At 41.0% G+C, this 26,338-nt stretch overlaps 1 protein-coding gene across 2 annotated transcripts in view; it reads left to right on the top strand.

Annotated features, from left to right (window-relative positions):
• The window catches only part of LOC117357394 (synaptosomal-associated protein 25-like), a 74,364-nt gene that overhangs the window by 23,696 nt on the left and 24,330 nt on the right, over positions 1–26,338 (top strand). For both annotated transcript variants that reach the window (XM_033937900.1, XM_033937901.1), the window contains exons 2-4: positions 1,119–1,255; positions 5,698–5,739; positions 23,634–23,682. In XM_033937900.1, the coding sequence (XP_033793791.1) occupies positions 1,184–1,255; positions 5,698–5,739; positions 23,634–23,682 (163 nt within the window). In that variant the 5' untranslated portion in view covers positions 1,119–1,183. The remainder of the gene's footprint in view (positions 1–1,118; positions 1,256–5,697; positions 5,740–23,633; positions 23,683–26,338) is intronic.

The following is a 26,338-nucleotide window of genomic DNA, read 5'->3' as shown; positions in this document are numbered from 1 at the left end:
CTGACACAACCGATGCTAGCTCTCTGAACACAAAAATAGAACCCAAAAATGTATAGGGAGGAAAAATATATAACTGCTGCAAAACCTCCCCAACCCCAAGAAAACCAACTGACAAGGGGGAGAGACAAGAAGAAACCTCAATCTAAGTTAATCAGCAAATTACACATAGTGTGAAACAGGAGAACCCTCAGTAACACAGCCACCCACTAAGGGAAAGGCTGTCACCGGCTGACACTCAGAAAGAGTGTAAACTGTGAAACATGATGTTTCACAGTTTACACTCTTTCTGAGTGTCAGCCGGTGACAGCCTTTCCCTTAGTGGGTGGCTGTGTTACTGAGGGTTCTCCTGTTTCACACTATGTGTAATTTGCTGATTAACTTAGATTGAGGTTTCTTCTTGTCTCTCCCCCTTGTCAATTGGTTTTCTTGGGGTTGGGGAGGTTTTGCAGCAGCTCTCTGAACACAGCATGTGCAAGAGTGCCACCAGTGGCTGAAGTGCGTTACTGACTTGAGCACCACTCTGGCAGTACAGGCGGACTTGTATATAGACCTCTTCAACTGATGAGGCTCGGCATCCTCGCCAGCAAAAGTATTCTTTAATGTTCAGTAGTGGCAGGGGGTGAAGGTGAGAATACCTGGCCCCTCACTCCACCCATGGCCCCCTCCCCAAATGATCTGGCTACACCTCTGCCTATGCATAAGTAAGGTATATATTTGTCGCTGCTGGAAGATGTATATCTTCTTTAGAAAATTGACCCCCTTTATGCTTAAAAGTCAGGGATTTATACATTTGTAAAGCAGCCTAAAGTGTCTGAATAGTGTTATGTAAATGTTATGAAATGTGTTATGAAATGAGTCATATAATTAAAACCCTGTTCACAGATGTATTGGCAAAGCAAAACATATTTGTTTCATAGTTTCCAAGTTTTTCTAGGAATTAAAAGAGAAATCCTTTATATATTTATATTTTTATATCTATCTATCGATATTAAAAAAAGAAAAAATGTGTGTTTTGTTTACTAAATCTTTATTCTTAATGAAGCAGAATACTTAAATCTTTATGCTTAATGATGCAGAATATCATAAAAATGTGAATTTCTACACTGAATATGTTGCAGATTTTTACGGAAGCTAGTTGCTGATCTTTTGATTGGAAGCTGCTATAAACAAACCAAAAGCCACCATGGCAGATGATGCGGACATGCGCAATGAGCTGGAGGAAATGCAGCGACGTGCTGACCAGTTGGCTGATGAGGTGAGAGAAATGGGGCCTGTAGCCTTTTGCGCATCATATGGATAAATACACTCAAAAGAGGAATATGGGCAGCTTTAGTGTACATAGGTTCTGAGACCTAGTCATAGGTTATGAGACCTCTTCTGTTGCACTAAGGTGCTTCAGACTTGCTTTGGTTACTTTCATTTGCAGAACTGAACTTTCAAAATAATTTTACCTTTTTAATGGAAAGTTTTACAGCCAGCCTTGACCTTCACAGTAACAAAATATGCATTCATATATGAGGCCTTCATCTGAGTTCACTAGCTGTTGCTGCTCTCCAGGAAAACAGCAAAGGTAGATCTTTTAGTCTTCAAGGGAGAAATACATCTGGGTGTTATTCTTTACCAATGACACTGAACTACTCCATCTATCTTAGACCAAGGATGGACAGTCTCAGTCCTGGAGGGCCACAACCTTGTTGGGTTTTCAAGATTTCCACAATGAATATGCATGAAATTGATTGCTTTCATTGGATGTAAATAGATCTCATGCGCATTCATTATAGAAATCTTGAAAACCCAACTTGGTTGTGGCTCTTAAAGACCATAGCTGCCCACCCCTGTCTTAGGAGGATTTCTACAGAAACTCATTTGAATTGATGCTAAAGGAAGGAATTCTTCATATCCACTAGTTTCAAAGTTTTACAAGGTTCATTAAAAATTTGATAGATCGCCTATAAAAAGTTTCAAGGTGGTGTACGTAAAAATAAGTAGGATTTTTACAAATACCTACACTTAAGGGGGTCACGAATAGGACATATACTTACAGATACAATAGGAGAGAAAAAAGAGGAGGAACTATAATATCAAAATAGGAAAGAGAACATAAAAGGTAAGAATTGAAGGATGGGTGGTGTTAAAAACCTATGAAAATAGCAAGTTTTAAAACGTCCTGACTTTGAATGCATCTTTAAACTTAATGCAAGGGTGTTCCAGTATGAACAGTTTGAATATTGTCCTAAAATTGACATGATGACACAGGAAGTGAGGTATTGAAAACCAATAGGCCACCAGTAAGTGTTAATAGTAAAAGCAATCTCTATTTGCAGGGATGTTAAGTAAGGGAAGCATTACATTCGATCAGATTTGTTTATAGGGCTTCCTTTGAGAGCTATGCTCATTTAGGATTGATAATAAGGTTTGATCTGATGCAGGCTTTGTTGCCGAAACACAGCCATGTCAAGTCCTCCTTATTTAACATCCCTGCAAATAAAGACTGCTTTTACTTTTAACACTTCCTGGTGGCCTATTGATTTTCGATACCCCACTTCCTATGTCTTGTGCATACCTTCATGGGGTCCTTTCTCCTTTTTGTTTGCCCCAAAACTGACATTACATAACTGTAGCTGTATAATGATGGGGACGATAATTTTTCAAACTTTTTATATGGGTAAAAGTATTTAAATATGAATTTGGAAAAATGCCTCTCCCATCTCTCAACTATGGCAACATGTTGGCAACACAGAGTATTTATTTTTACTCATGTGAAAATGGGGTGATTAGGTTAGAAGAGTGAGCATACGCATGTGCTTTTAATTGTGAAACCCTCCCCCCCCCCAAAGTGCACTTTCACACTAGCACTATGTACTTATTTCAAAGCATGAAAGCAAGTGAAAATTACACAGGTACAAACAAACGGATTCTGTAATCAGCGCCCATGTTGGCGACCACCAATCAAATGTCAATCACTCTACCGTGCCGGCTACAGAACCGTACCTAATCAGCCAAGATAGGTAGCTGAAATGTAGGCCTGGAAAACCCTGGCTTATATTTCAGCCACCTATCTTTGCCACTAGACACCCCGCCAACTGCGATTGGCAGGAGGGATGCCCACTCATTATCACATGTGAAATCAGTTTATGTAAAATACTTTTTCAAATCTACAGTGGTGCCTCACACAACGAACTTAATTGGTTCCAGGAGCAAGTTTGTTATGCGAAAAGTTCGTTATGTGAAACGCGTTTTCCCATAACAATACATGTTAAAAAAAATTATTCGTTCTGCAGCATAAAATATGCTAAGATGACATAAAAAAAGATAAATTTGTCAAAATGGTGAAAATGGTGGTCTTGCTGAGGTCAAACTCTTTGACGAGGTCACACTGTTTTACCCCACATTCACTCCTTCTAATTATTTCCCGTTTCATTTCAACAGAAATCACCTTCCTGCTTTTTTTAGAAGCCATGATATATAAAAAATATTGAGTTTATCTTAAAAGGACGACTGCCGTGATACGTGCGTGCGTGCGTGATTTAATTCGTAATGAAGAACGATTGCCGCGATACGTGCTTAAGTTAAGCGCAGTGACTAACGACTGCCTGCAGTGCCTGCGCGGAAGGATGCAATACATCGGCAGCGATCGTGGAAGCTCGGGCGACTTCGTTGTGTGAAACGAAGTTCGTTGTATGAATCAAGACATGAAGTTCGTTGTGTGCAGCGTTCGCTGTGCGAGGCGTTCGTTATGCGAGGCACCACTGTATTTCAATTTCAATCTATTTAAATCAGAATACTTTTTTTCCAACAACTACAAATCTGGGTTCAAAGTGGATCCCTGATTAAAAAGAAAATTCATTCACTGGAAAAAAAAAAACCAGTAAGCAGACCAATGTGCAATAAAATAATAACTTAGAATTTTTTCTTAGAGCTCCTTTTATCAAGGCGCGCTACAGGGGTTAGTGCGTCGGACATTTCACCACACGCTAACCCCCGCGGTAGCCTAAAATCCTAACACCTCATCAATGGAGGTGTTAGGTACTAGCGCAGCAGGCGGTTTAACGTGCGGTTTTCTGCGGGTTAAACCGCTACCGCGCCTTTGTAAAAGGACCCCTTAATGTTTTCTATCTTAAATTTTCATAACTTTATCAAATAAAAAAAAGCCTTCAGGTCACATCTAAACGTACGTAGCATGCAAAAAAATCTGTCCTAATGTCCCTGGGCAGGCCAGTTCAGGTACTTCTCTCTTGAAAATCAAATGAGCCATCTAAAATTTTCTTATATTGGTGACTAATTACTGACAGAGGGCTAGATTTACGAAATGGCACCCGAATTTAGGCACTGGGGAGAATCTGTTCTTTAGAGAGTGCACCAGGCATTGTTAGACATCCTAAAAATTTGGCTCCAAACTTTAATTGTTAATTTAAATTTTTTTTTTTTTTGATTTACTGAAAACTGGCAATGTCAATTAAATTAATTTTTAAAAAACTTGCACGTGGATTCCAAAGTTAGATTAGGGAGCCTAGCAGCACATACTATAGGTGTCCTATACAGAATCAGGGCCTTATTGTCTTCATTTCTCATTTCTCAAATGGTTCATGCAAATTTGTGTTAAGCCAAGAAAGGTTAAATTTCACAGAAAATCAATATAGAGTTGTACCTTCATGTGCAATATCCATAATAAGGCTTGCAGTCGTAAGATCGTAGGAAAGAACTTGACCAAAAACACAAATAAAAAAATCATTTGTGAGACAATCTTCCCCCCTCTTCTATGAAACTGCGCTAGTGGTTTATAGCGCAGAGAGCCACGCTGAATAGCCACGCTGCTCCCGACGCTCATTGAGTTCCTATGAGTATCGGAAGCAGCGCGGGACATTCAGCACGGCTCTCTGCGCTAAAAACTGCTAGAGCAGTTTCGTAGAAGGGGGGGGGGGTCTGTTTTGTGACTCTGAGGTGGTGCTGCATACTGCCAAATACACCCCTTCTACAAAACTGTGCTAGTGTGGGGAGCCGCACTGAATGGCCCGCACTTCTCCCGATGCTTATAGAGTTCTTATGCTCGTCGGGAGCAGCGCGGGCCATTCAGCGCGGCTCTCTGCGCTAAAAACCGCTATCGTGGTTTTGTAGAAGAGGGGGACAGTTTAGGTTCAGTTCCTAGGTCTTCTATTTCCCAGGTTGGCCAATGCTAGGAATGCTGTCTTCAGGAATTGCAGTCATCGGGCCCAGATTTTAGGGCCCATGATTGCATAGTTTCAGAAAGATGACTCCTGACCAAAGTCATTTCAGTGACAGGACAAGGTCAGTTAGGAGGGGGAAAAATCTCCAGCTAATTCTACATGAAGGCTTGTAGCTCTGGGTACTAACCCTCATTCCAAATGAGCTGGAAGCCCAAAGAAGCAAGAGGAAACTGCTAACGCCCCCTCCCCAAACTTCCGAGTTTTACTTTTTATTACCTTGATGTATTGTACAGGGGAAAAACAGAAAAGCTTTCATGAAACTAACCCCATCGGTCCTCTGCCTTGGATGACCTGGAGAAGGTGCCTAGATTATATGTAATTCATCTCTTGTTCTCCTTGCCTTTGTGATATGGCAGAACTTCCCAAGCCCAGGGAAGAAGAGGACCAACATCACTGGTTAACTTGGGTTTATTATGATGAAAGCTGCCATTAGTAACATTCTGAACTGATAGCGAGTTGATTTCTTTTTCAGTCGCTGGAAAGCACTCGTCGGATGCTGCAGCTTGTAGAAGAGGTAAGTCTCTCTCTTTTTTTTCTTTTTTAGAATTCATTGTTATAAATCAATTACTCTTCCTTGATAAGATAACTTTGGCATGATTTCTATAATGATGCCCTGACATTTTAAAGCAGGTGTCAATACAAGAACATAGAATATGCAGGGCCAGTCACTACCAACTCCCAAGAAACATTTTAATGACACACTGATGTTTACTAGCTGTCATTAACAATAATTCTCGGATCTACTAAGCAAGGGAGGTGAGTCTCCCTTACAGTATCAGGAGACACATGCTGCCAGATTGCCTAGTCTACAGCCTTTCCTGTGCCATCCCCTCTCCAACAAAGCATCACTACACCAATTACCACCTTCATTATAAGGCCTGAAGAGTAGGCATGCTAAATCTTACTTATTAATAGGGTTACCAGATGTCCAGATTTCCCCATTTTAGAGGACATGTCCAAGCGTCCAGACAGCTTTTCCCGGCACTTTGTCCGGGTTTTGAAAAGCTTCCAGTTAGGAGGGACATCGAGATGGCATCTGCGCATGCGCGGATGCAACACGGTGAGGTTGCATGCATGCATGCGACATCATCACATCACACCAGCGCATGCGTAGATGACATCCTGACAAGTGAACAGGTCAAGGGGGCGTGGCTGGGGGCAGAATGGGGTGTGACTCAGGCAAGGCTGGGTAGAACTGGACGAACCTGGGGGCGGGCCATGGGTCTGGATTTTAGTTCCGGAAAATCTGGTAACCCTACTTATTAAGCAAGTGTCACATGCAACTGAGGGTTATTTCACTCTCACACAGAGGGGATAATTCAATAGGGAGTTGTGTAGAGTTAGGTGGCAAGTACACATGTAATGCTGGTATTCTCATCATTTACACACATGTGCAAACATATGTGCATAAGTGAGCAGTTTCTGGCTATGTGCTGTTCTACAGTGGGAGTTCATGTAGGTGGAGCTTGGGAGGGACATAGATTACTCACAAAAATTTTAAAAATACTATGATATATGCACATACTTGAACAGTCTAGCTGCTAGTGTTTACATTGGCTCTATGGCTGGTGTAAGTACTTACACCTAAAATGTAGGGCGTGTATTTGACCAGTTATACTAGTATTCTATAAAGAAAGCAATATATTTAAATGCTGCCTTTTAGAGATGAGGGTGCTTCTAAAATACAAGGGGCTACTGAAAAGCTTTCAGCCCAACCAACAAAGTTGGGGCAGTTTCCATCGAGGGCTATACACTTAGGCCCTGATTCTGTATAGGACGCCCCCAACACTGTTAAGAGAGCCAAGAGATGAACTTTTGCCCAGCCAGCAAATCTCAACTACCCCTCACTTCTTGTGCTTTCATTTGTCGACATAAGCCACTGCTATCCCATTGTCTGAGAGAACCTAGACTGCCTTCCCTTGATGGAGTGGAAGGAAACCCTGTAGCACCAGGTGAATCAACCTGGCTTCCAGGCAATTGATGAACCAGGAGGCTTCCCCACTGATCATGTGCTCTGCAGTATCCTCTTCTGGCTATAACCCCCCCCCCCAACCCCTGAGGCTTGCATCATTTGTAACAACTATCTATTCCAGAACAGTCAGGGGAGACCTCCTCGTGAAGATGATCCATAAGAGCCCACCAGCTCAGCTTCTGTCTGAGGTACAGAGAGAGGCAGACCTCGAAGTCCAATGACGTGGAGCTCCAGTGGGAAAACAGTGCTGCCTGAAAAGGATGCATATAAGCCTGTACCCAAAATACCACCTCCAGGGTGGCTGCTATAAAGCCCAGTAGCTGAAAATAATCCCATACTCTGGAGGCTGTGTAGGTAAAAAAACAAAATACCACCTTCTGAGGCTGGAGCTTGGAAATCCTCTCTTAAATCAGACACTCACCTTGCATGGGTATTTCAAATCTTGGGTCAGCTGAATCATCCACTTGTACCTAGAGGGATGCACCCCTACTCCCTTCTTGTGGAGGAGAGTAGTGACCACCATCATGACCTTGGAAAATGTCCAAGGTGCCATAGCTAGGCCCTGAACTGAAAGTAACTGCCCAACATGCAGAACCTCTGGTACTGCCTGTGATCCAGATGAATAAAGATATGGAAGTAGACATCAGTCAGATCCAAGTAGGAAAGGAAATCACTGAGTGCTGCTGCTACTACTACTACTATTTATCACTTATATAGCGCTGAAAGGCATGTGCAGTGCTGTACATTTTGACATTTAATAGACTGTCTCTGCTTGAAAGAGCTTACAATCTAACTTGGATAGACAGATTTGACATATAGGGCTGGGGATGCTGAACCCAAGGTGAGAGGAGTTGGTAGTTGAAAGAACTCTTGAACAGATGGGCTTTTAACTTGGACTTAAACACTGCCAGCGACCAAGCACCATCACTGAGCAGAAGGTCTTCATCTGAAACCAAGGAACTTATAGTGCTGTATTGATCCCTTTGAAGTCTAAGATGTGATGAAAGGACCCCGTTCTCCTTGGAGACTAAGAAATAAATAGAGTATCAACCTCATCCCTGTTCTCCTGTAGGATGATTAGTGCTATGCAATTACTGATAATAAAAATCTTGTAAATCTAGGGGTTTATTTCTATCTTTGCACAGCCACCCGTGGCCTCAGAACAAAATTCTAACTTGTCTATGTGCTTATTGATAATGATCACACTGTCCTAAAAGCAATTGTCTTTATTATGTAGTTCTTTACTACAGAAAACAAACTTGCTTGTATACAAGAAAGGCACAGAGAGTCACAGGCCATGCGTAACACAGAAAAATGCACACAAATAATAATGCTAATTTAGATTATGCAAAGAAATTAAGTTACTAAGAGCAAAGAACACACAGCAAGGATTTCCACACACTAATCCCATAAATTTACTCAAAGCAAGGAAGAATAGTGGTAAATCTATCTATCTAACATGAGAATTTCTTTCTTGGACAGTGAGCCAGCCTCTTCTGCTCTGCTGCAGGGTGTCAGACTGGTTACAACCTGTCTCAGGGCTCTGTTCTGGGAAGGATACAAGCAGGCACCAACGGCTGTGAGTCCTTTGATGATCAGATGTGCAGTCACTCTGGCAGGAAACAATTGCAGACTGGGTCTCTGTCCAGTGCAGAGAGACACAAGGAAACTGGTCCCAGTAACTTGATTCAGGAGAGCCTGAGTTTGCACCTGAGCTATGCATAGGGTCTGGTCCAGGCTGTTGTAGTCTCTTCACACCAACACCCCAATCTCCTCTCCTGCACACATTTGAAGTTACCTTTTCCACCTTCCATAACCAACTTTTTAACTCCATCTGCCAATCTTAACTGAGACTGGTCATGTCCTTCCTTTTTCTTGTCTTCTGACCCCCAGCAACTTTGTCCAATAAAGTTCTCATTACCAGGCAGATTTTTCTCACATACTGAAGTGTCCTGCATTATCTGCCCAAGGTCTAGTGTCCTCATAAATTGTCCAGGAGATAAAATTGCCAGGCTTTGACGACCACCGGTCCAGGCTGGATATTTCTTCTCACACATTCCTCAGGCTGCGGGCCTCCTTGGCTAACAGACAAGCAGCTTGAAATTCCAAGATGCTGACAGAAGGGAAAATGATATTTTTATATACTAGGCCCAAGGCCTAAAAATAGTGATATAGGCACAGGCCTATATTCTATTGGCACAGGTTGTTAAATGGGAGACACAAATTGTAAGGCACAGACATCATGATCCACCTCTAGGACTCACTGTATGTAAAGTAATATGGGTTCACTCCCAGGCAAAAAGATTGAGCCAGCCTTTTACCTGCTGTGGTTTGGGAGGATCTTCCGAATCTCTTCTTGGCAGTTGAACTAGGGCAGGAAGACCCTCCACCAATTTTCACCCTGAATGGACTGGCTGTTCTGACCCTTTGCAGTGGTGCCATAGTCAAGGACTTTTGGAGTGAAAGAGGTCCAGTCACTCAAGTAAATCTGGCTTCCATAAGCTTATGTCTTCCAGGAGACATTAAGGATGAGCCTCATAAAGATCCTTGACCAGCTTCTTGAAGTCTTTCCCCAAAACACAAGCTACCATTTAAAGGGGAGCCAGCATAAACAGTCCTTGGATGCTGAATCTGCAGCTCAGTGCCACATCCAAAACTGACAGTGATCTCTCATTATCAAGGCTATCAAATCTGATGAACACATAGAAACTAGATCATAAAGTAAGTATGCCGGAAAGACAGCTCTGGACATAAACACCCTTTTCCTCTAGGGCTTGATCTACATAATCCTCACAGATAGCTCCCAGACCTCCAAAGCAACACAAGTGAAGAGTTGCTTCAACAGCATTCCCATCTTCTAATTGCGAGTCCTTCAAAGCAATGCTACCTTCGACAGGGATTGCCATCTTGGTCACTGCAGTGAGCACAGTATCTACTTTGAGGGGAAAAGAGCAATCAATATCCATCTGGGGCAGTGGGTAAAGATGCCCCATTAGCTTAGACCTTCACAGGACTGAACCCAGCATTTTTCACTCCTTGAGAACCATTTCTGGGAGAGGGTGGCCCAGTAGAGAATAAATGTCTTTGCTGGTTTGCAGTAACCAATGAGGATGGGATGCTCTCCATGTAGCTTCCAGAAGGGCCACTTGCAACTTGAGAACCTTCACTAATTGATCAATGCTAAGCACAAAAATCTTCCTGCTGGAAGAGTCCCACTCTTCACAAGGGGACAGCCACCCCAACTCTAGAATGAATGGGAGAGGAGAGCCCGTGTGCCTCCTAAGTCATTACTACAGGGAATAGAGAGAAATATTTTCATTCACAATGCCTGTTATCCATGCCCACTAGTTGGGAGGCAGGGGAAGAGGCCCCAGGACTCTGGACCCAAGGTGAACTTACCTGCAGTTTAGACCTATTCCACAGAGCTGACCCCAGAAGGTCTACCTGCACCAGACTGCCAGAATTCTGCCAAAACCATCTGAAATAGTTGCAACTAGCATGGTCCAGATGGGAGGGACCTAGGGAAACATCCAATAAGCCCCCAGTCCCTGCTTCTCCACAGGAGCCACATGGCCAGATTCAAATATGACTGACAAAATACCACATGGTCATGGTCAGCAGACCTGATGCCAAAAACAGCTCCAGAAGCAAAGTGTTCCCAACAAGTAGCTCCAGATCCTGCCCCACATTTGAGGCACATTGAGGCTGTCCCTATCCCTGAGGAGTCACTCACCTCAGCTGAAGAAAAGAGTGCCCTCTCTCAGACTGCCCAAAGCCATAGAACCAGCTGTCCTGCTCCAGGGATTTCACTTTCAACATTTTCTTTGTTTTGTTTTTAAACAGTTTTGTTTAGCTGCAGCATATTGCATACAGCAGAATATAAATGTTTTAAATAAATAAATCCAGCCAAATCTTTTTTTGTAAGAGGCCATGTAGGCGACGGGGAGGAAAAGAGAAAAGGGGTGGGCCTAATTCCAATTGGCAAAGGCCCCATAGAGAATGACATGAGGACAGAATTTGTCCCCGTCCCCATGGTTAACCGCAGGAAACCATCCATGTGTCATTCTTTAAGGAGAGAAGGAAGAATTGGAGTATGAATGAGCACAACCATTGACCCTCAAGCCTTGCATTGAAGAAAGCTGGTGTAAAAGTACTGAGGTTGAGATAGACACTAAAAAATGACATGGGATGGTTTCCTGCAGCTATCTCGGGGATGGGGACAAATTCTGTCCCCATGTCATTTTCTAGACCAGTGTATTGCAAACTGTGCCGCAGCACACTAGTGTGCCTCCTGAGATTTCAGGTGTGCCATGGTACACTGGAGAAGAGGAGAAATGCTGGCGCCAGCTGACTGTCTACAGGACATGCCTCTTGTGAAGAAAGCCACGTCCTGTAAGCAATCTCCCGATGCCAGCACCTCTTCTCTCTGCTGGCCCTTCTCCCCAGCTCTTCTTGCTGGCTCTTCTCTCCTCTTGGCACAAAGCCCATTTGAAGGGCCTTTGCATATGTGCTGACGTCACGCATGCATGTGACATCATCATGCCAGCACATTTCCGGGTATCTCGAGCCGGGGACACTAGGTTTAGTATGCCCCGGCTCGAAAAAGTTTGCGAGACACTGCTCTGGACCAATCCACAGGCAAGGGTTTCTGGCCCAAGGAAGCTAAATTTCCCCTAGCTCAACCAAGAGTTGGATTGTAGCCCAATCCCAGGAGACTAGACAATCCCTAGGTCTCAACCACTAGAGCACCAGCTGTGGCCTCAGTCTGAAAGTCAGGCCACAACAAAATGTAAAAGCAGCTGGACCATTCCAACTTGTAGCATCTGCTGGAGGTAGAGAAATACTGACTAGTTCCAGGCTACACTTCCTATTATACCAGTGGTGTCACCTGAAACTCTCTGTATTTCTCCATTTGTTTATTTGAACTGATCTGGTTAGATGATAAGAAAATTCCTCTCTTTTTGTACATGTGAATTGCCTTGTTATCTACAATTGAAAGGTGGTACGGCAAATCATTTAAATAAATTAATGCATCCTTGATCCTACCCTTTTAAGTTCCAAACTCGACTATTATAATTGTCTGAATCATGCTTCCACCTCTCTCTTTTTGAGAGTCAGCTTATGAGCTGCAGAAGCTTAAGTCAAGTTCTTAATTGGCAATCACTATTTTGATCACATTAACTCAATGTGTATCTTCTTCCAGTAGCTCCCAATTATTTCCTGCATCAGATTTAAATTTTTTACTATGGTCCATAATGCTTTTTTGCTGTGATCTCCTGCTCTACTTATCCAATCTTACTTGGCCTCTATGTGCCCTCTCATAACCTCTGCTTCAGTTCTTATAACCCTCATCTTGATATATCTCATCATTCTGTCTTTTACTATCTTGGCCCCTTTTTGTGGAGCTCAGTGCTGCTGTATCTCTGCCAAGAGACTTCTGTCCCCGGGTCTCCTTCATCCTGCTCTTGGAGTGAAGGGGGTGAGGTGCTCAGTCCCACACAATTTCCCTTTCATCATCTGATCCTATAATCGTAACATGCACCAGCTAATTGGCTAGCTTCATACATTCAGTTTTGCAAGATCAAGTTAGTTTTCCTTTAACAGAGTTAAACCTAATCAAGTCAGAGCCACTGCCAACATAATAGGTCTCTTGAAGTCTGTATCACCAGAAAGCCTTTGCAAAGCAGCTACTTGTCCCTCACTCAATACACTTACTTCACATTACCATCTGGACCAGTCTTCAGTATGGGCCCACACCCTCAGTCAAGCAATACTGTTTATTAAAATTTGGTATACTGCCTAGCCCAGTGGTTCCCAACCCTGTCCTGGAGGACCACTAGGCCAATCGGGTTTTCAGGATAGCCCTAATGAATATGCATATGAGAGATTTGCATATTACATTACATTACATTACGGATTTCTATTCCGCCTGTGCCTTGCGGTTCTAGGCGGATTACAATATAGAAATTATCTGGGCAGTTCCAGTAGAATTACATTTCAGGATAAGGGTAAGTTACAGGAACAGTAAAGGATTATGATACTTCGATTTCACAGAACATAATACATATCACAGAAGATAATACATATAACAGAAGATAATACATATCACAGAAGATAATACGTGTCAACTGAATCAAGTTAAATCGGGTGTAGTGTAAAAGAGTTACAGTACATTCTGGATCGCAGACAAAGAGATACTATAGGTGGGTGTTTCCAAAGGCATTGATTGGGGACTCATTGGGAGGTAGTTAGAGTGATGGGAGATATTTTTTGAACAGTAGTGTTTTTATTTCTTTACGGAACTCTTTTATGTCTGTTGTTTTGGTCAGAAGTTTTGAGATGTCAGAGTCGATTTTAGCTGCCTGTGTCCCCAGAAGGTTGTCGTAAAGTTTCTTAAGACGAGTACCGTTGAGAGGTGGGTAGGTGAAAAGGTTCTGTGTTCTCCTTCTTCTGGGTGAGAGGTAGTAGTGAAAACGGTTGTTTAGGTAACTGGGTGCCGTGCCGTGGGTTACTTTGAAAATGAGACAGTAGAGTTTGAATTGTGTTCTTGCTTTTATTGGTAGCCAGTGTGATTCTAAGTATGCATTGGTAATGTGGTCGTGTTTGCTGAGTGAGTATATGAGTCTGAGGGCTGTGTTCTGGATGGTCTGTAGTTTTTTTATTGTGTTGGTAGGGCAAGGTAAGTAAAGGCTGTTGCAGTAGTCTACAATACTTAGCACAAGGGATTGGACAATGATCCTGAATTGGTCTTTGTTAAAGAATTTTCTGATTTTTCTTAGATTTCGCATTGTGAAGAATGCTTTTTGGGTGATTTTATGGATTTGTGTTTGCATTGTGCAGCATCTGTCTAAATGCATATAATAGATGTGACAGGCATGCAAATCTGCTCTATGCATATTCATTAGGGCTTTCCTGATGGTCCTCCAGGACAGGGTTGGGAACCACTGGCCTAGCCTACTACGATTCAGAAGGTTTACAATAAAACAAAATATGAAAGTATATTAAAAAGTAAATAAACTGTTCAGCAGTCACATAACTATGAAGCGCATCCAGAAAGTAAGAATCGAGGTGCATCCAGAAAATTAAGAATTGATCAAACGTTGCAGATACACAGGTGACATGCACATTTCCCGTCTACTGTAGTCATAAGTGATAAGAAAATGGAAAATCCTGCTACCTTTGAAGTGCGATTGATGATGAGAGTTTTGAATGCTAAAAATATTCATTCAGGAGAAATTCGTAGGCAGATCGTTAAAGCGTATGGTGAAGGTGCAACAAATGAGGGGAATGTGAGAAAATGGTGTTAGCTGTTTCATGAAGGAAGGAAAAATGTGCTTGACAACAAACGAAGTGGTCACCCGTCTTTGGTCACAGATGATTTTAAAAGAAAAAGTGAATGCCAAAATTCAGGAAAACAGGAGATTCACAATCGCAGAATTACACCAAAAATTCCCATTCGTCTCTTGATCCATGAACTTGTTACGGATTACCTTGTTACAGAAAGCTTTATGCCAGATGGTGCCAAAACTGTTAGACAATTACAAAGGAAGCACATGGTGGCTGCACTGACCTTTTTGGAGTGTTATCGTAAGGAAGGTGGTGATTTTCTCAATCACATTGTCACTGGTGATGAAACCTGGATCACCCACATCACACCAGAAAGCAAGGAGCAATCTTTACAGTGGCGGCATATTGGGCCCCCAAAGCTGAAAAAAATTCAAGCAGACACTGTTGGTGCAGAAAATCATGGCTACAGTCTTCTGGGACAATGAAAGCATTTTCATGAAACTCATGCAACAAGGGACAACATTCAACATACTGTGAAACACGAAAGAAGCTATGGCAGGCGAATCAGAATGAACGACGAGTTCCGCTAACAAGTGGAGTTTGTTTATTACACAATACTGCATACCCTCACACTGCTGGCCTTACAAACAAATTATTCAAGCAGTTCAAGTTGGAAATTTCAACCATCCTCTGTATAGCTTTGCCCTGGCACCAAATGATTATCACTTGTTTCTTCACCTCAAGAAATCTTTGGCAGGCCCGAATATGGGGAGTGACCAAGAAACAAGACATTGTACAGGACTGGCTAAGAGACTTGGCTGTAAGTTTCTTTGATGAAGGTGTACAAAAAGCTGGTACCACAATATGAGAAGTGTCTTAATTTATACAGCGAAACACAACAACAAAAAAAGGGGATCCAAAAAAGATCTGCAGAAAAAATCAGCCAGGAGCAACCAAAACAAAACTGCAGACTGTGTACAAGATGCAGGCAAATTTTAATATGACAAGAACAATATATAAAACCCTTTTACCAATAAAGGGATCCGACACAATCCGTGTTTCGGACAAACCTTCGTCAGGGGTCCATGGTAAAATAGGGGGGCTAAAAAATGCCACAAAAAAATGAAGAATCTCAACGGGATGCCTGTGTGTATCAAGTTTGACAAAAAAGCCAACAGCAACTATGTGGAGAAGGAGTCTAAACATACATACCAACATGTAAGAATAAAAATATATTTAAAAAAAATCTTTAATGCTTTTTACATCAATTCCTTTGTGGACATGACTCGTATATCAGAAAGTTGATCCTCAACAACTGGACAATTCTTTCAAACCCTAGGGCAATCCTGAGCTTTGAAGCCACTCACTTATGTGCTAGATTCAATTCTGCTTGTCTTCAGAAAAAGTAAAATGAATTATCTTTAACAGGTGTTCTCTGTAGACTGTAAGATTGTTCAGACCACTATCCCACTTGTCTCCTGGTTAGAGCTTTAAACTAGCCAAAGAGATTGAGGAGGCTGCTGCTACATGCAGAAGGGCTGCAAAGGCTCCGTTCTTTTCATAAATGTTGGCTTTGGAAGAGCTGTTCTTTTCTGAAATCACTGGATGATGTACTGTTTTTTGCTTGACTAAACTTGCTGTCTGTCACAGGTAAGCAGCTCCTGTTTTTCCTGTGCCTATGCTTTTTAATGTAAAAGAAAATTGAACAGAATGTAAACAAAGAGTTCATGTTATAAGTGAAATCTACTTCTCCGTTACCTGGTGGCTACAGCCTGGCCAAAGGAAATGTCTTCACAGCTACCATAGAATAGCTGAGCCTTGCTTTACTTATAAAGAAAATCTGAATCCAAACAGAGATGACTGGTGTTCTCTGCAAAATTGATATTATCAGGTCCCCTTACATTTGTCAACTAATATATTTGCAAGGGAAACTCACCAGTAGCAACAGTGAAAAGGGCATATTAGCTAACTGCTGTGTTGTTCTGATCTAATAGCATAGGCATAAATCCAATTAGATATGCATGATTAGTTGAACATGTCTTCGGTACAAGGTTACACATAAATTGCAATCTCCTGATGCATTAAATCTAATTTTGTTTGAGAAAATGCTTTTTTCCATGACACAGGACTGACGCTGATACCGACACTGCAAAACAGATATTGTGGTACAAAGATATATGGTTTTCAGCACTAGAATTAGGCCATGCTTCAAAATTTTGAATGTGCTAATATCCAATTAACCTACACATTTACTATGAAAAGACAAGCTAACTGAATAAACAATATCAACTGGGTAGAAATGCCAGGGCTATTAACCTCTACATCTTGGCAACTACATTTACATCCCAAGTACATGGGTATGTTATAGAATACGAGCATTTTCAGGTGTAATTGTTAGTTACACACTTTAAGGGGGATATTCTATAAACAGCGATGAAACTTAGGCACCCTACTAGCGATTAACTGAATCAAATTTTAGTAAACCTGGAAGGTGCAATACGGCAAACTGACAAACTAAAGAGTAACCAATCATCAGCATAAGAGAAAGTATACATTCCAGCGTACTGGAAGGACTGAAAAGTGAAATTGCAGGCCTGTTAGTAGTAATTTGCCACCTACCCTCTATGGTACCAGAGGATGGCAAAAATAATGTACACTTCAGAAAGGAGTTCTGGGGTGATCTGGGAAACTACATACCAATTAGCTTGACATCAGTGCTTGAGTAAATGGTAGAAACTATTCAAAGAACAAAATTACTGTTCATATAAAATAGTCTTGGTTTAATAGGAAGGACAAAAACGACATGGGGGACTGAACTTGAATCACAGGGAAACCACTGTGAACTCCAGCATAATCTTAGAAGTGCTAGATGCTGGCAATAAAAAAACCTACTGCCAAGCCCAGACACTCTCTGGAAAAGAAGCAGGACCCTGGTGGTCCCTATTTATCTTTTTCTAGAAAGGCACCTCATGTGATAAACTCAGTACAGCAAAATTCAGATAAAATTAAGAAGGAAAAGCAGGGAATTCCTGGTCCCAAAGCTAGTGCACACATTAGCCAGAAAGCTAGATTTATCCAGTCTAGTACTCCTCGGAAGGCTCCACCAATTAGAGTAAGGCTCCCACCTGAAGTTAGCCTTAATTACCCCAGGAGAATAAGGGCTCCTTTTACTAAGCTGCGATAGCGTTTTTAGCGCACGCAGGATTTTATCGTGCACTAAACCCACGCTACGTGGCTAGAACTAATGCTAGCTCAATGCTGGCATTAAGGTCTAGCGCGTGCGGCAATTCAGGGCGCGCTAAAACCGCTATTGCAGCTTAGTAAAAGGAGCCCTAAGCCAAAGAGAGCCAGAGCAAAGTAGGAGCTGAAAAGGACAGCAGTCTCATGCTAAACCTGACTAGACATGTGCTGACAAAGATAAGAAAGACAAGCAATCCAGTAATGATAAGAAACCAAAAGGGAGCTAAAGAGCTGAATGAAGCTGAGGTTTTGGAATGTAATCGTTTGCAGAAAGCCAACTGGAAGTGCTGTTTGAAGCATAAATTTTGTTTTGCTTCTATATTGCTCTATGATGCTACCACACTTAAATTCGGAGGAGAGTGTGGCATAGTGGATAGAGCCACAGACCTCGGCACCCTCATATTTAAATTGCAATAAATATCAATAAGATAGTCTTCTCATTATATGCAATTTCATTAATCTTCCAACATACAATTTCAGCAGTTTTTAGGATTTTCAGAAAGGTGCAGCATTCTTCAATAGCTTTTTTTGAAGATATGCTAAATTGTCATTCAATCCTTCTGCTTGTGCATTTTTTTATAACTAATTTTTCAACTTTTTTTTTTACTTTTTTAATATATATCTATAAATATTTTCATTTTTAAAATATTTAAAGTTTTTAAAGCTGAATCACTTATTGTGTTTTAACTTTTTGAAATCAGCTTCAACTTTGTTGGCTGGGGACTTCTGCCCAGTTGAAGCTGATTTCAAAAGTTAAAACACGATAAGTGATTCAGCTTTAAAAACTTTAAATATTTTAAAAATGAAAATATTTATAGATATATATTAAAAAAGTAAAAAAAAGTTGAAAAATTAGTTATGAAAAATGCACAAGCAGAACGATTGAATGACAATTTGGCAGATCTTCAAAAAAAGCTATTGAAGAATGCTGCACCTTTCTGAAAATCCTAAAAACGGCTGAAATTGTCTGTTGAAAGATTAATGAAATTGCATATAATGAGAAGACTATCTTATTGATAGTAGATACAGCTTACAGCCTTAGCTCCCTGAGGATTTCAAATATTGTTCATAATGTTTATTTTTATTTGAGCTTCATATACCGCTTTTTCCATGAGTGGGTCAATGCAGTTTACGTTTTAAAATTTAACATATAAATGCCATCTGGGTGTTCAGTCTAGCAAGATCCTCTTGCAATTTTTCACAGTCTGATTGTGGTTCAACAATTTTCTTACTTTCAGATCAGTTATATATTTAATTGGTAATTCCACCCCCCTCCCTTTTACTAAGCTGCGGTAGAAGTTTCTACCACAGCCCAGAGTGCTAAATGCTTCAATACTGCTCCAATGTTCATAGACTTCCTATTAGCGTCAGAGCAGTGTCGGGGCACTTGGCGCCCTAGGCCGCAATGAAAGAGGGCCTTTATCAATAGAGGAATGCTAATAGAGGTATACTCCAAGGATCTGTATTGAGCCCAGTGCGTTTTAATAAATATATAACTGATCTGAAAGTGAGAAAATTGTTGAACCACAATCGGATTGTGAAAAACTGCAGAAGGATCTTGCTCAATGGAACACCCAGATGACATTTATATGTTTAAAATGTAAACTGCATTGACCCACTCAAGGAAAAAGCGGTATATGAAGCTCAAATAAAAATAAATAAACACTTGAAATTTAATATAGACAACTGGACAGTGATATACATAGGGTAGAATAACTCAAATTATAACACACAATGCTAAGTTTCATGTTAGGAGTTACCACCAGGAAAAGGTTCTAGGTGCCGTCATGAACAATATTTGAAATCCTCTGCACTATATGCAGTGGTGGTTGAAAGAGCAAATACAGTAGGATGTTAAGATTTTAAAAGAAAAGGAATATAAAACAGAGAATATAATGTCTCTATATTGCTCCATGGTGCTACCACACTTACATATGGAGGAGAGTGTGGCATAGAGGTTAGAGCTACAGCCTTAGCACCCTGAGGTTGTGGGTTCAAATCCCGCACTGCTCTTTATGAGCCTGAGCAAGTCACTTAATCCTCCACTGCCCCAGGTACATTAGATAGACTGTGAGCCCACTGGGACAGATAGGGAAAATGTTTGAAGTAAATGTACGTAAACTGCTTTGAGTGTGGTTGTAAAGCTTCAAAATGGTGATATTCAAGTCCCAATCCCTTCCCCTCTCTTATATGTAAGCATGACCCCCTAGCAGTAATACTGCAAGACTATTGTTAGGAGTTACTGGTGCCATGTTGGATTTGGGCACTGATAAGGGCAAGAGCAAGTAGGTACCACTAACCATCAATGATTCCATTAAGGTGGACTCAGGAGGGCCAGCAAGAGGATGAAGGGAGGAATTCAGGGAGTTGTTGCTTGGGGGGGGGGTGTCCTATGCCATCAATATTTTTTGGCTCTTACTGACCCATGTGCAAATGCAGCCTGGGAGCATTGGGCTACAATGGTCTGATGTTTCCAGGATACTAGACTAATAATGTTTGCAAGGTAGCAGTTATGCAGGTGCCTACCATATTCATTGCCACTACCCTCTTCACTAAGTGGGAAGTTAGGACTGTCTTATTATACATGGACTCTTTGATTCTGTTGTCCTTAAATTTTTCAAGATTTTTGGGTTGTAGAACCATTCATACATACCTTTAATAGAAGTAAAGGAGAGTTTGTATCAGACCAGTCAGTAAAATGTCTCTTTCTTTTTTATTTTTATTAACTGCATTGTGGAATGTCCTACCTTCTCCAATATGATCTTGTATTTTGCTTCAGATAGAAACATAGAAACATAGAAATAGACTGCAGATAAGGGCCACGGCCCATCCAGTCTGCCCACCTTAATGACCCTCCCCTACCTTTCTCTGTGAAGAGATCCCACGTGACGATCCCATTTTGTTTTAAAATCAGGCACGCTGCTGGCCTCGATCACCTGAAGTGGAAGACTATTCCAGTGATCAACCACTCTCTCGGTGAAAAAGATCTTCTGAAAAATCTTTAAAAACATGTTATTTCAATGTTTTTTAAACAATAATTGTTAAGGACTGTAATGTAAATTGCTGTAAACTAAGTAGAGCCCTTTTTTTTTTTTTTTTTGATTGACCTGGTATATAAATCTAATATTAGATTAGGTCATTTGGCCACTTAGCTGTGCAGATATTAGCACTAAATATTAACTAGAGCTGACATAACTTAGTGGCCAAACAGGTTGAAAAGGTGACGGTGAGAGCTAAAAGGATGCTAGGTTGCATAGGGAGAGGCATGGCCTGTAGGAAAAAGGGGGTATTGATGCCCCTGTATAAGACTCTGGTGAGACCTCATTTAGAATATTGTGTACAATTCTGGAGGCCGCACCTTCAAAAAGATATAAAAAGGATGGAGTTGTCCATAGGACGGCTACTAAAATGGTATGTGGTCTTCATCATAAGGCATATGGGGACAGACTTAAAGATCTCAGTCTGTATACTTTGGAGGAAAAGCTGGAGAGGGGATATATGATAGAGACATTTAAATACTTACATAATGTAAATGTGCATGAGTCAAGTCTCTTTCATTTGAAAGGAAACTCTGCAATGAGAGGGCATAGGACAAAGTTAAGAGGTGATAGGCTCCGGAGTAATCTGAGGAAATGCTTTTTTACAGAAAGGGTGGTAGATGCATGGAACAGTCTCCCAGAAGAGGTAGTAGAGACAGAGACTGTGTCTGAATTCAAAAGGGCCTGGGATAGGCACGTGGGGTCTCTGAGAGAGAAAGATAATGGTTACTGCAGATGGGCAGACTAGAAGGACCATTTGGCCTTTATCTGCCGTCATGTTTCTGTTGTTCTAACTTTTGGATCTGTAGCTCACCCAGATATTCAATACAGGTGCTCAGACATGGCCCTGGCATCCTGAAGCTGAATATCAGTGGGGGAGGGGCATTACCATGCTATATGTATAGTATTATGTATGTATAATTACGCTGAATTTTTTAAAGCACTAATACATGTGATCTAGCTCCAAACGTATAACTGAATCTTGAATATTGACTTCTGTGTCTTAGCAAAAGCAGTAGAACAGCCATTCAGTTTGAGCTATACTATGAGTCCTATACAGCTAAAATTCAAGAAACTGATACATGTTTTCTAACAGAGTCGCAGATTCATAATCACTAAATAACTTGGACTTCTCTGATATGCATTAAGAAGTATCACAGTGCTCTTACCAGTATTCAGTAAAAAACCCAAACCTGTATTGAATTTAACCAAAGAAGTTCTTTGGGCATTGTTAATATTCATCACTGCTTCTGTCTTAAGACGTTACCTTGCATTTCGTGTTCAGCAACTTACAACACAAAGCGTGCTGAAACTGAATCCATTGAAAAATAAGTTAGAAGAAGAATAAAGGTCATAATGTGATAATGATAGTGCTTATGGAGAATATTGGTCACTTGAGACTACTCAGAAAGCCATTCATTTTAAAAGCACAGATTAAATCAATGCATCATATAATTTTACCATAGGTCCTTCACAACTGTAAACTGAGAATTTCCATTAACAGAATTATTATTTGCCCAAGATTTACTTTCAGTTGTTTCTATCCTCTTAAATATCAATCAATTTTTCAGACATATCTAATACAATGGTTCTTAACCCAGTCCTTGGAGCACACCCAGATAGTCAGGTTTTCAGAATGTCCACAATGAATATTCATGAGGCAGACTGGCATATTTATTCTGAATATCCTAGAAATCTAGCTGTTTGGTTATGCCCCACTGAAAAGCATGGGATGTTTTCATTTATTTATTTATGTATACTGTTCTCCCAGGGGAGCTTAGAATGGTTTACATGAATTTATTCAGGTACAGTACTTGAATTTATTTGAGTACTCAAGCATTTTTCCCTGTCTGTCCTGGCAGGCTCACAATCTATCTAATGCACCTGGGGCAATGGGGGAATTAGGTGACTTACCCAGGGTCACAAGGAACAGTGTGGGTTTGAACTCATAACCTCAGGGTTCTGAGGCTGTAGCTTTTAACTACTGCACCACATTCTCCCCCACCATATACAGCATTACATAAATATGCTATTATATTGCTGGTATTGTATCATTCCTTGTAACCTTTTAAAGAAAATGCAACCTGGAGCGTTTTCTTGGGGAAAATATGGTTCCTTGTAGTACAGTACTCCAGGAAACCCCGCGAATCTTGAAAAACCGCAAATACAGTTTTCAGCAGGGGAGACAGGAGAGGGCAGCAGGAGAAAGCAGCCAGAGTGCCGGCAAGTGAAGGAAATCACTTGCAGTATGCTCCAACCACCTCTTCCTGCACTAAAGTCGGGCCTCACCAATCAGGAGCTGCTTTAACACGCAGCTCCTGATTGGTGAGGCCCGACTTTAGAGCAGGAAGAGGCGGTCTTAGCATACCGCGAGTGATTTCCTTCACTTGCCAGTGCTCCAGCTGCCCTCTCCTGCCCGGTCATTCACAGTCAGAAAATACCGCGAATGACTAGGACTGAGAATCGCCGACCGCGAATGACCGGGGGAGCACTGTAATTGTAATTTTGGATTACTCATGCCTTTCTATGGGCAAAGCCCATGCATGTTATATAGTTCTCATAGTATATGTAACATGTGCGAGTCAAGAAAGAATAAATACATAAATTCATTAAGAATGGAAAAATATAAATGGAGATCTTGTGTTTTCATGTCTTCAGTGTTCTTGTGTGTCTGTTCACATTTGAGTCTAACCTTTTGAAAACTTGTTTCGCTTTACTATCTGGTTACATAGACTTCCCATGATCTTGTTGCATCCCTGGGTTTTTCTTTGTTTTTTGATTCTTCTGCATTTTCTGTACTTTGGGCTGATTGCTCCTTCACTGATCCTTCTTTGTCTCTTTTCTATCTTTGCTACTGTTGTTGGGATTTAGAGTAAAGATGCTGGTATCAGGACTTTGGTTATGTTGGATGAGCAAGGAGGTAAGTTCAGACTGTTTCAGGAAGGGAAAAAAAATAAAATTGTTTTATGAATTAAATTTTTGATGTTCAATTGCAGGAATGTATTCATTACTTTTTTCTGGCTCTATGCAAGTACCCATTTGCTGGTAGAACACACAGAAAACATAAAGAAAAGATGGGAAGGGGTCCTTTTTGGTGGGTGAATTTATGCTTATGTTAGAAATATGAGAAGATGAACTTTGACATTCTGGGGCATAATAAGTTAATTAAATTAGTTTGGGGGTCCATTGACGACTTTTGTGGCTTCGTTATATTTGTCTTTTATTTTTATTTTCTGTTGTTTTAGCACACACATCCAGGGGGGGGGGTTATCTCTCTTGTTTGGTTTTATTCCCTGATTGAAAATGCTGGAAGGGAGAGGAGGTTTTATCCTTTCTGTATTGTTACTGATTGATTATAAGTGCTTATTATGATTATTAATATATGTATGTATATTGTTTTGCACTTTTTGTTAGCTTTGAAAACTTAATAAAGATTTAAAAAAAAAAAAGATTACATGTTCATGGATAATAATAAGAATTGGGAATTAGAAAATCATTTTGTGCTCTGTGACTTTATTGGAATTCTGCAATCAAATATATTACACACACCCTTTTTTTTTTTTTTTTTTACAAAACCATAGTACAGTTTTTAGTGCTGGCCACGGCAGTAACAGCTCTGATACTCATAGTGAGCACTGGAGCTGTTATCTCTGCGGCTGGCGCTAAAAGCCATGCTACGGTTTTGTAAAAGGGGTGTGGGGTTAGTTATTTAGGGTTCCTTCGTACTAAAGTGCAGTGAAATCTAGACTTAGCACATTATAATGTGAAATTTTCCTGCACACTAAACCCAGCTTTAACACGGCATTTAAGGGGAGGTGGTTATTTTTAAAATGTTTTACGTAATGCAGATCATGCACTAATGATGCCATTAGCACATGGCAACTGCGAACAGTTATCACAGGAGCACTCACTGCCTCCTGTTTTGAGAGGCACTGAGGGCTTCTTTTACTAAGGTGTGCTAATGGAATTAAATAGGCTTCTCGGCATTTAGGCCCGGATTCTCATTGAGACGCTGAAAGTCCTGCCTATGCCCCACCCATGAACTGCCCCTATGACCGCCGCCTAACTTAATTATTTTTAATTGGTAATTGACCGCATCATTTATACCAATTAAAAAGTAATTACAAAAAAAGATGTCACTATACGGCCTTCGGGACTGGTGTCTAGTTCCCTGGCAGCTAGTGGCACACAGTAATGCCGAAGCCCAGAAGTGGGTTTTGTTAGGGGGCAGCACCAGACTTCAGCATCACTATATACCGTGGACCGCGATTCTGATGGGACCCTAGGTGGCGGAAATTTAGGCCTGTGAAACCCTGGCCTACATTTGCGGCACCTAGTGTCCTGTCAAGCCGCCATTCTGGAAGTGGTGCCCGTTTTGTTGGCATCTGCCGTGGTAGGCACCACTTACAGAATCAGCCCCTTGTTGCACACTAATCGTTAGCATTCACTAAGGGGCAAATTCTATATATGACACCTAACAAATTGGAACCAAAAAGGTCAGTGCTTAGGGTAGTTCTATAAACTGCCTCTGAAGTTAGGTGTAGTTTATAGAATTACACATAGTACTCGTCCATGCTTCAAAACTATAACAGGTTCATCCCCAATCCATCTCATCATTTTGAATTTCCAGGCACAACTTGTACACGCAGTGCTTACTTATTCGCTTTTCCATCCTTGAAGGGCTGCATCTACAAGAGATTCCTTGATAGAACACTATCATTCCAAGCAGGCAAATGGAATAAATTTTAACCAACTTTATTTCAAACGCACTTTCCTATTAAACCTTCAGGAAGTCAATTAAAACCTATCTCTATGATAAATTTTCCTGACTCCATGTCTGCCTTGATGTATCTTTAAAATACTTCCAGATAAATTAGATTAATCTTAACATACTAATGTGCACTTCCTCCTCCCCATTTGCGGTTTCGGTAATCGTGATTTCACATATTCGCGATTTTTTGGAGAGGGGGAAAAAAGAAAAAAAAAACATCGTTAAGTCTTTTCCCGGCATCCCGGCCTTACCTGGTGGTCTAGCGGGCTTTCGGGGCAGGAGCGATCTTCCTATGCTCCTGCCCCATGCAGATCGCCATTAGGAAATAGCTGTAGGGAGTTCCCGTCGTAGTCTCGCAGCACAAGGGGGATGGGTGAGAGGGGAGGAAAGATGCTGCACATGTGGGGGAGAGAAAGGAAATAGGAAGAATTGGGGTGAGGAGAGGAAGGGAGAGATGATCATTACATGAAAAAAATAAGACATCCCCGAAAATAAGAACTAGTGCCTTTTTTGGGCCCCAAATTAATATGACAGTGTCTTATTTTCAGGGAAACACGGTACTCTATAATTCTCAATTTTTTCAGCGATGACTTTTCAGTACCATTTATTGAATTCCTTTCTAAATATGCCCCTGCACACATCTAAGTTGTACCCAATTTTCAGAATTGCTCCATACAACGTATACAGTGCCTTGTAAAAGTCTTCATACTATTGTTTATTTTTTACTTTCTGTATTATACATTTTACAACTACTATTCAAAATGCATTAAAGAAAGATTTTGGTTCACTAAGCTACACCACACAC

This window comes from Geotrypetes seraphini, chromosome 3 (assembly GCF_902459505.1).
Source record: "Geotrypetes seraphini chromosome 3, aGeoSer1.1, whole genome shotgun sequence".
NCBI lineage: Eukaryota > Metazoa > Chordata > Amphibia > Gymnophiona > Dermophiidae > Geotrypetes > Geotrypetes seraphini.
Note: the sequence above shows the minus strand (reverse complement) of the source record. Positions and strands in the feature narration are given on the sequence as shown.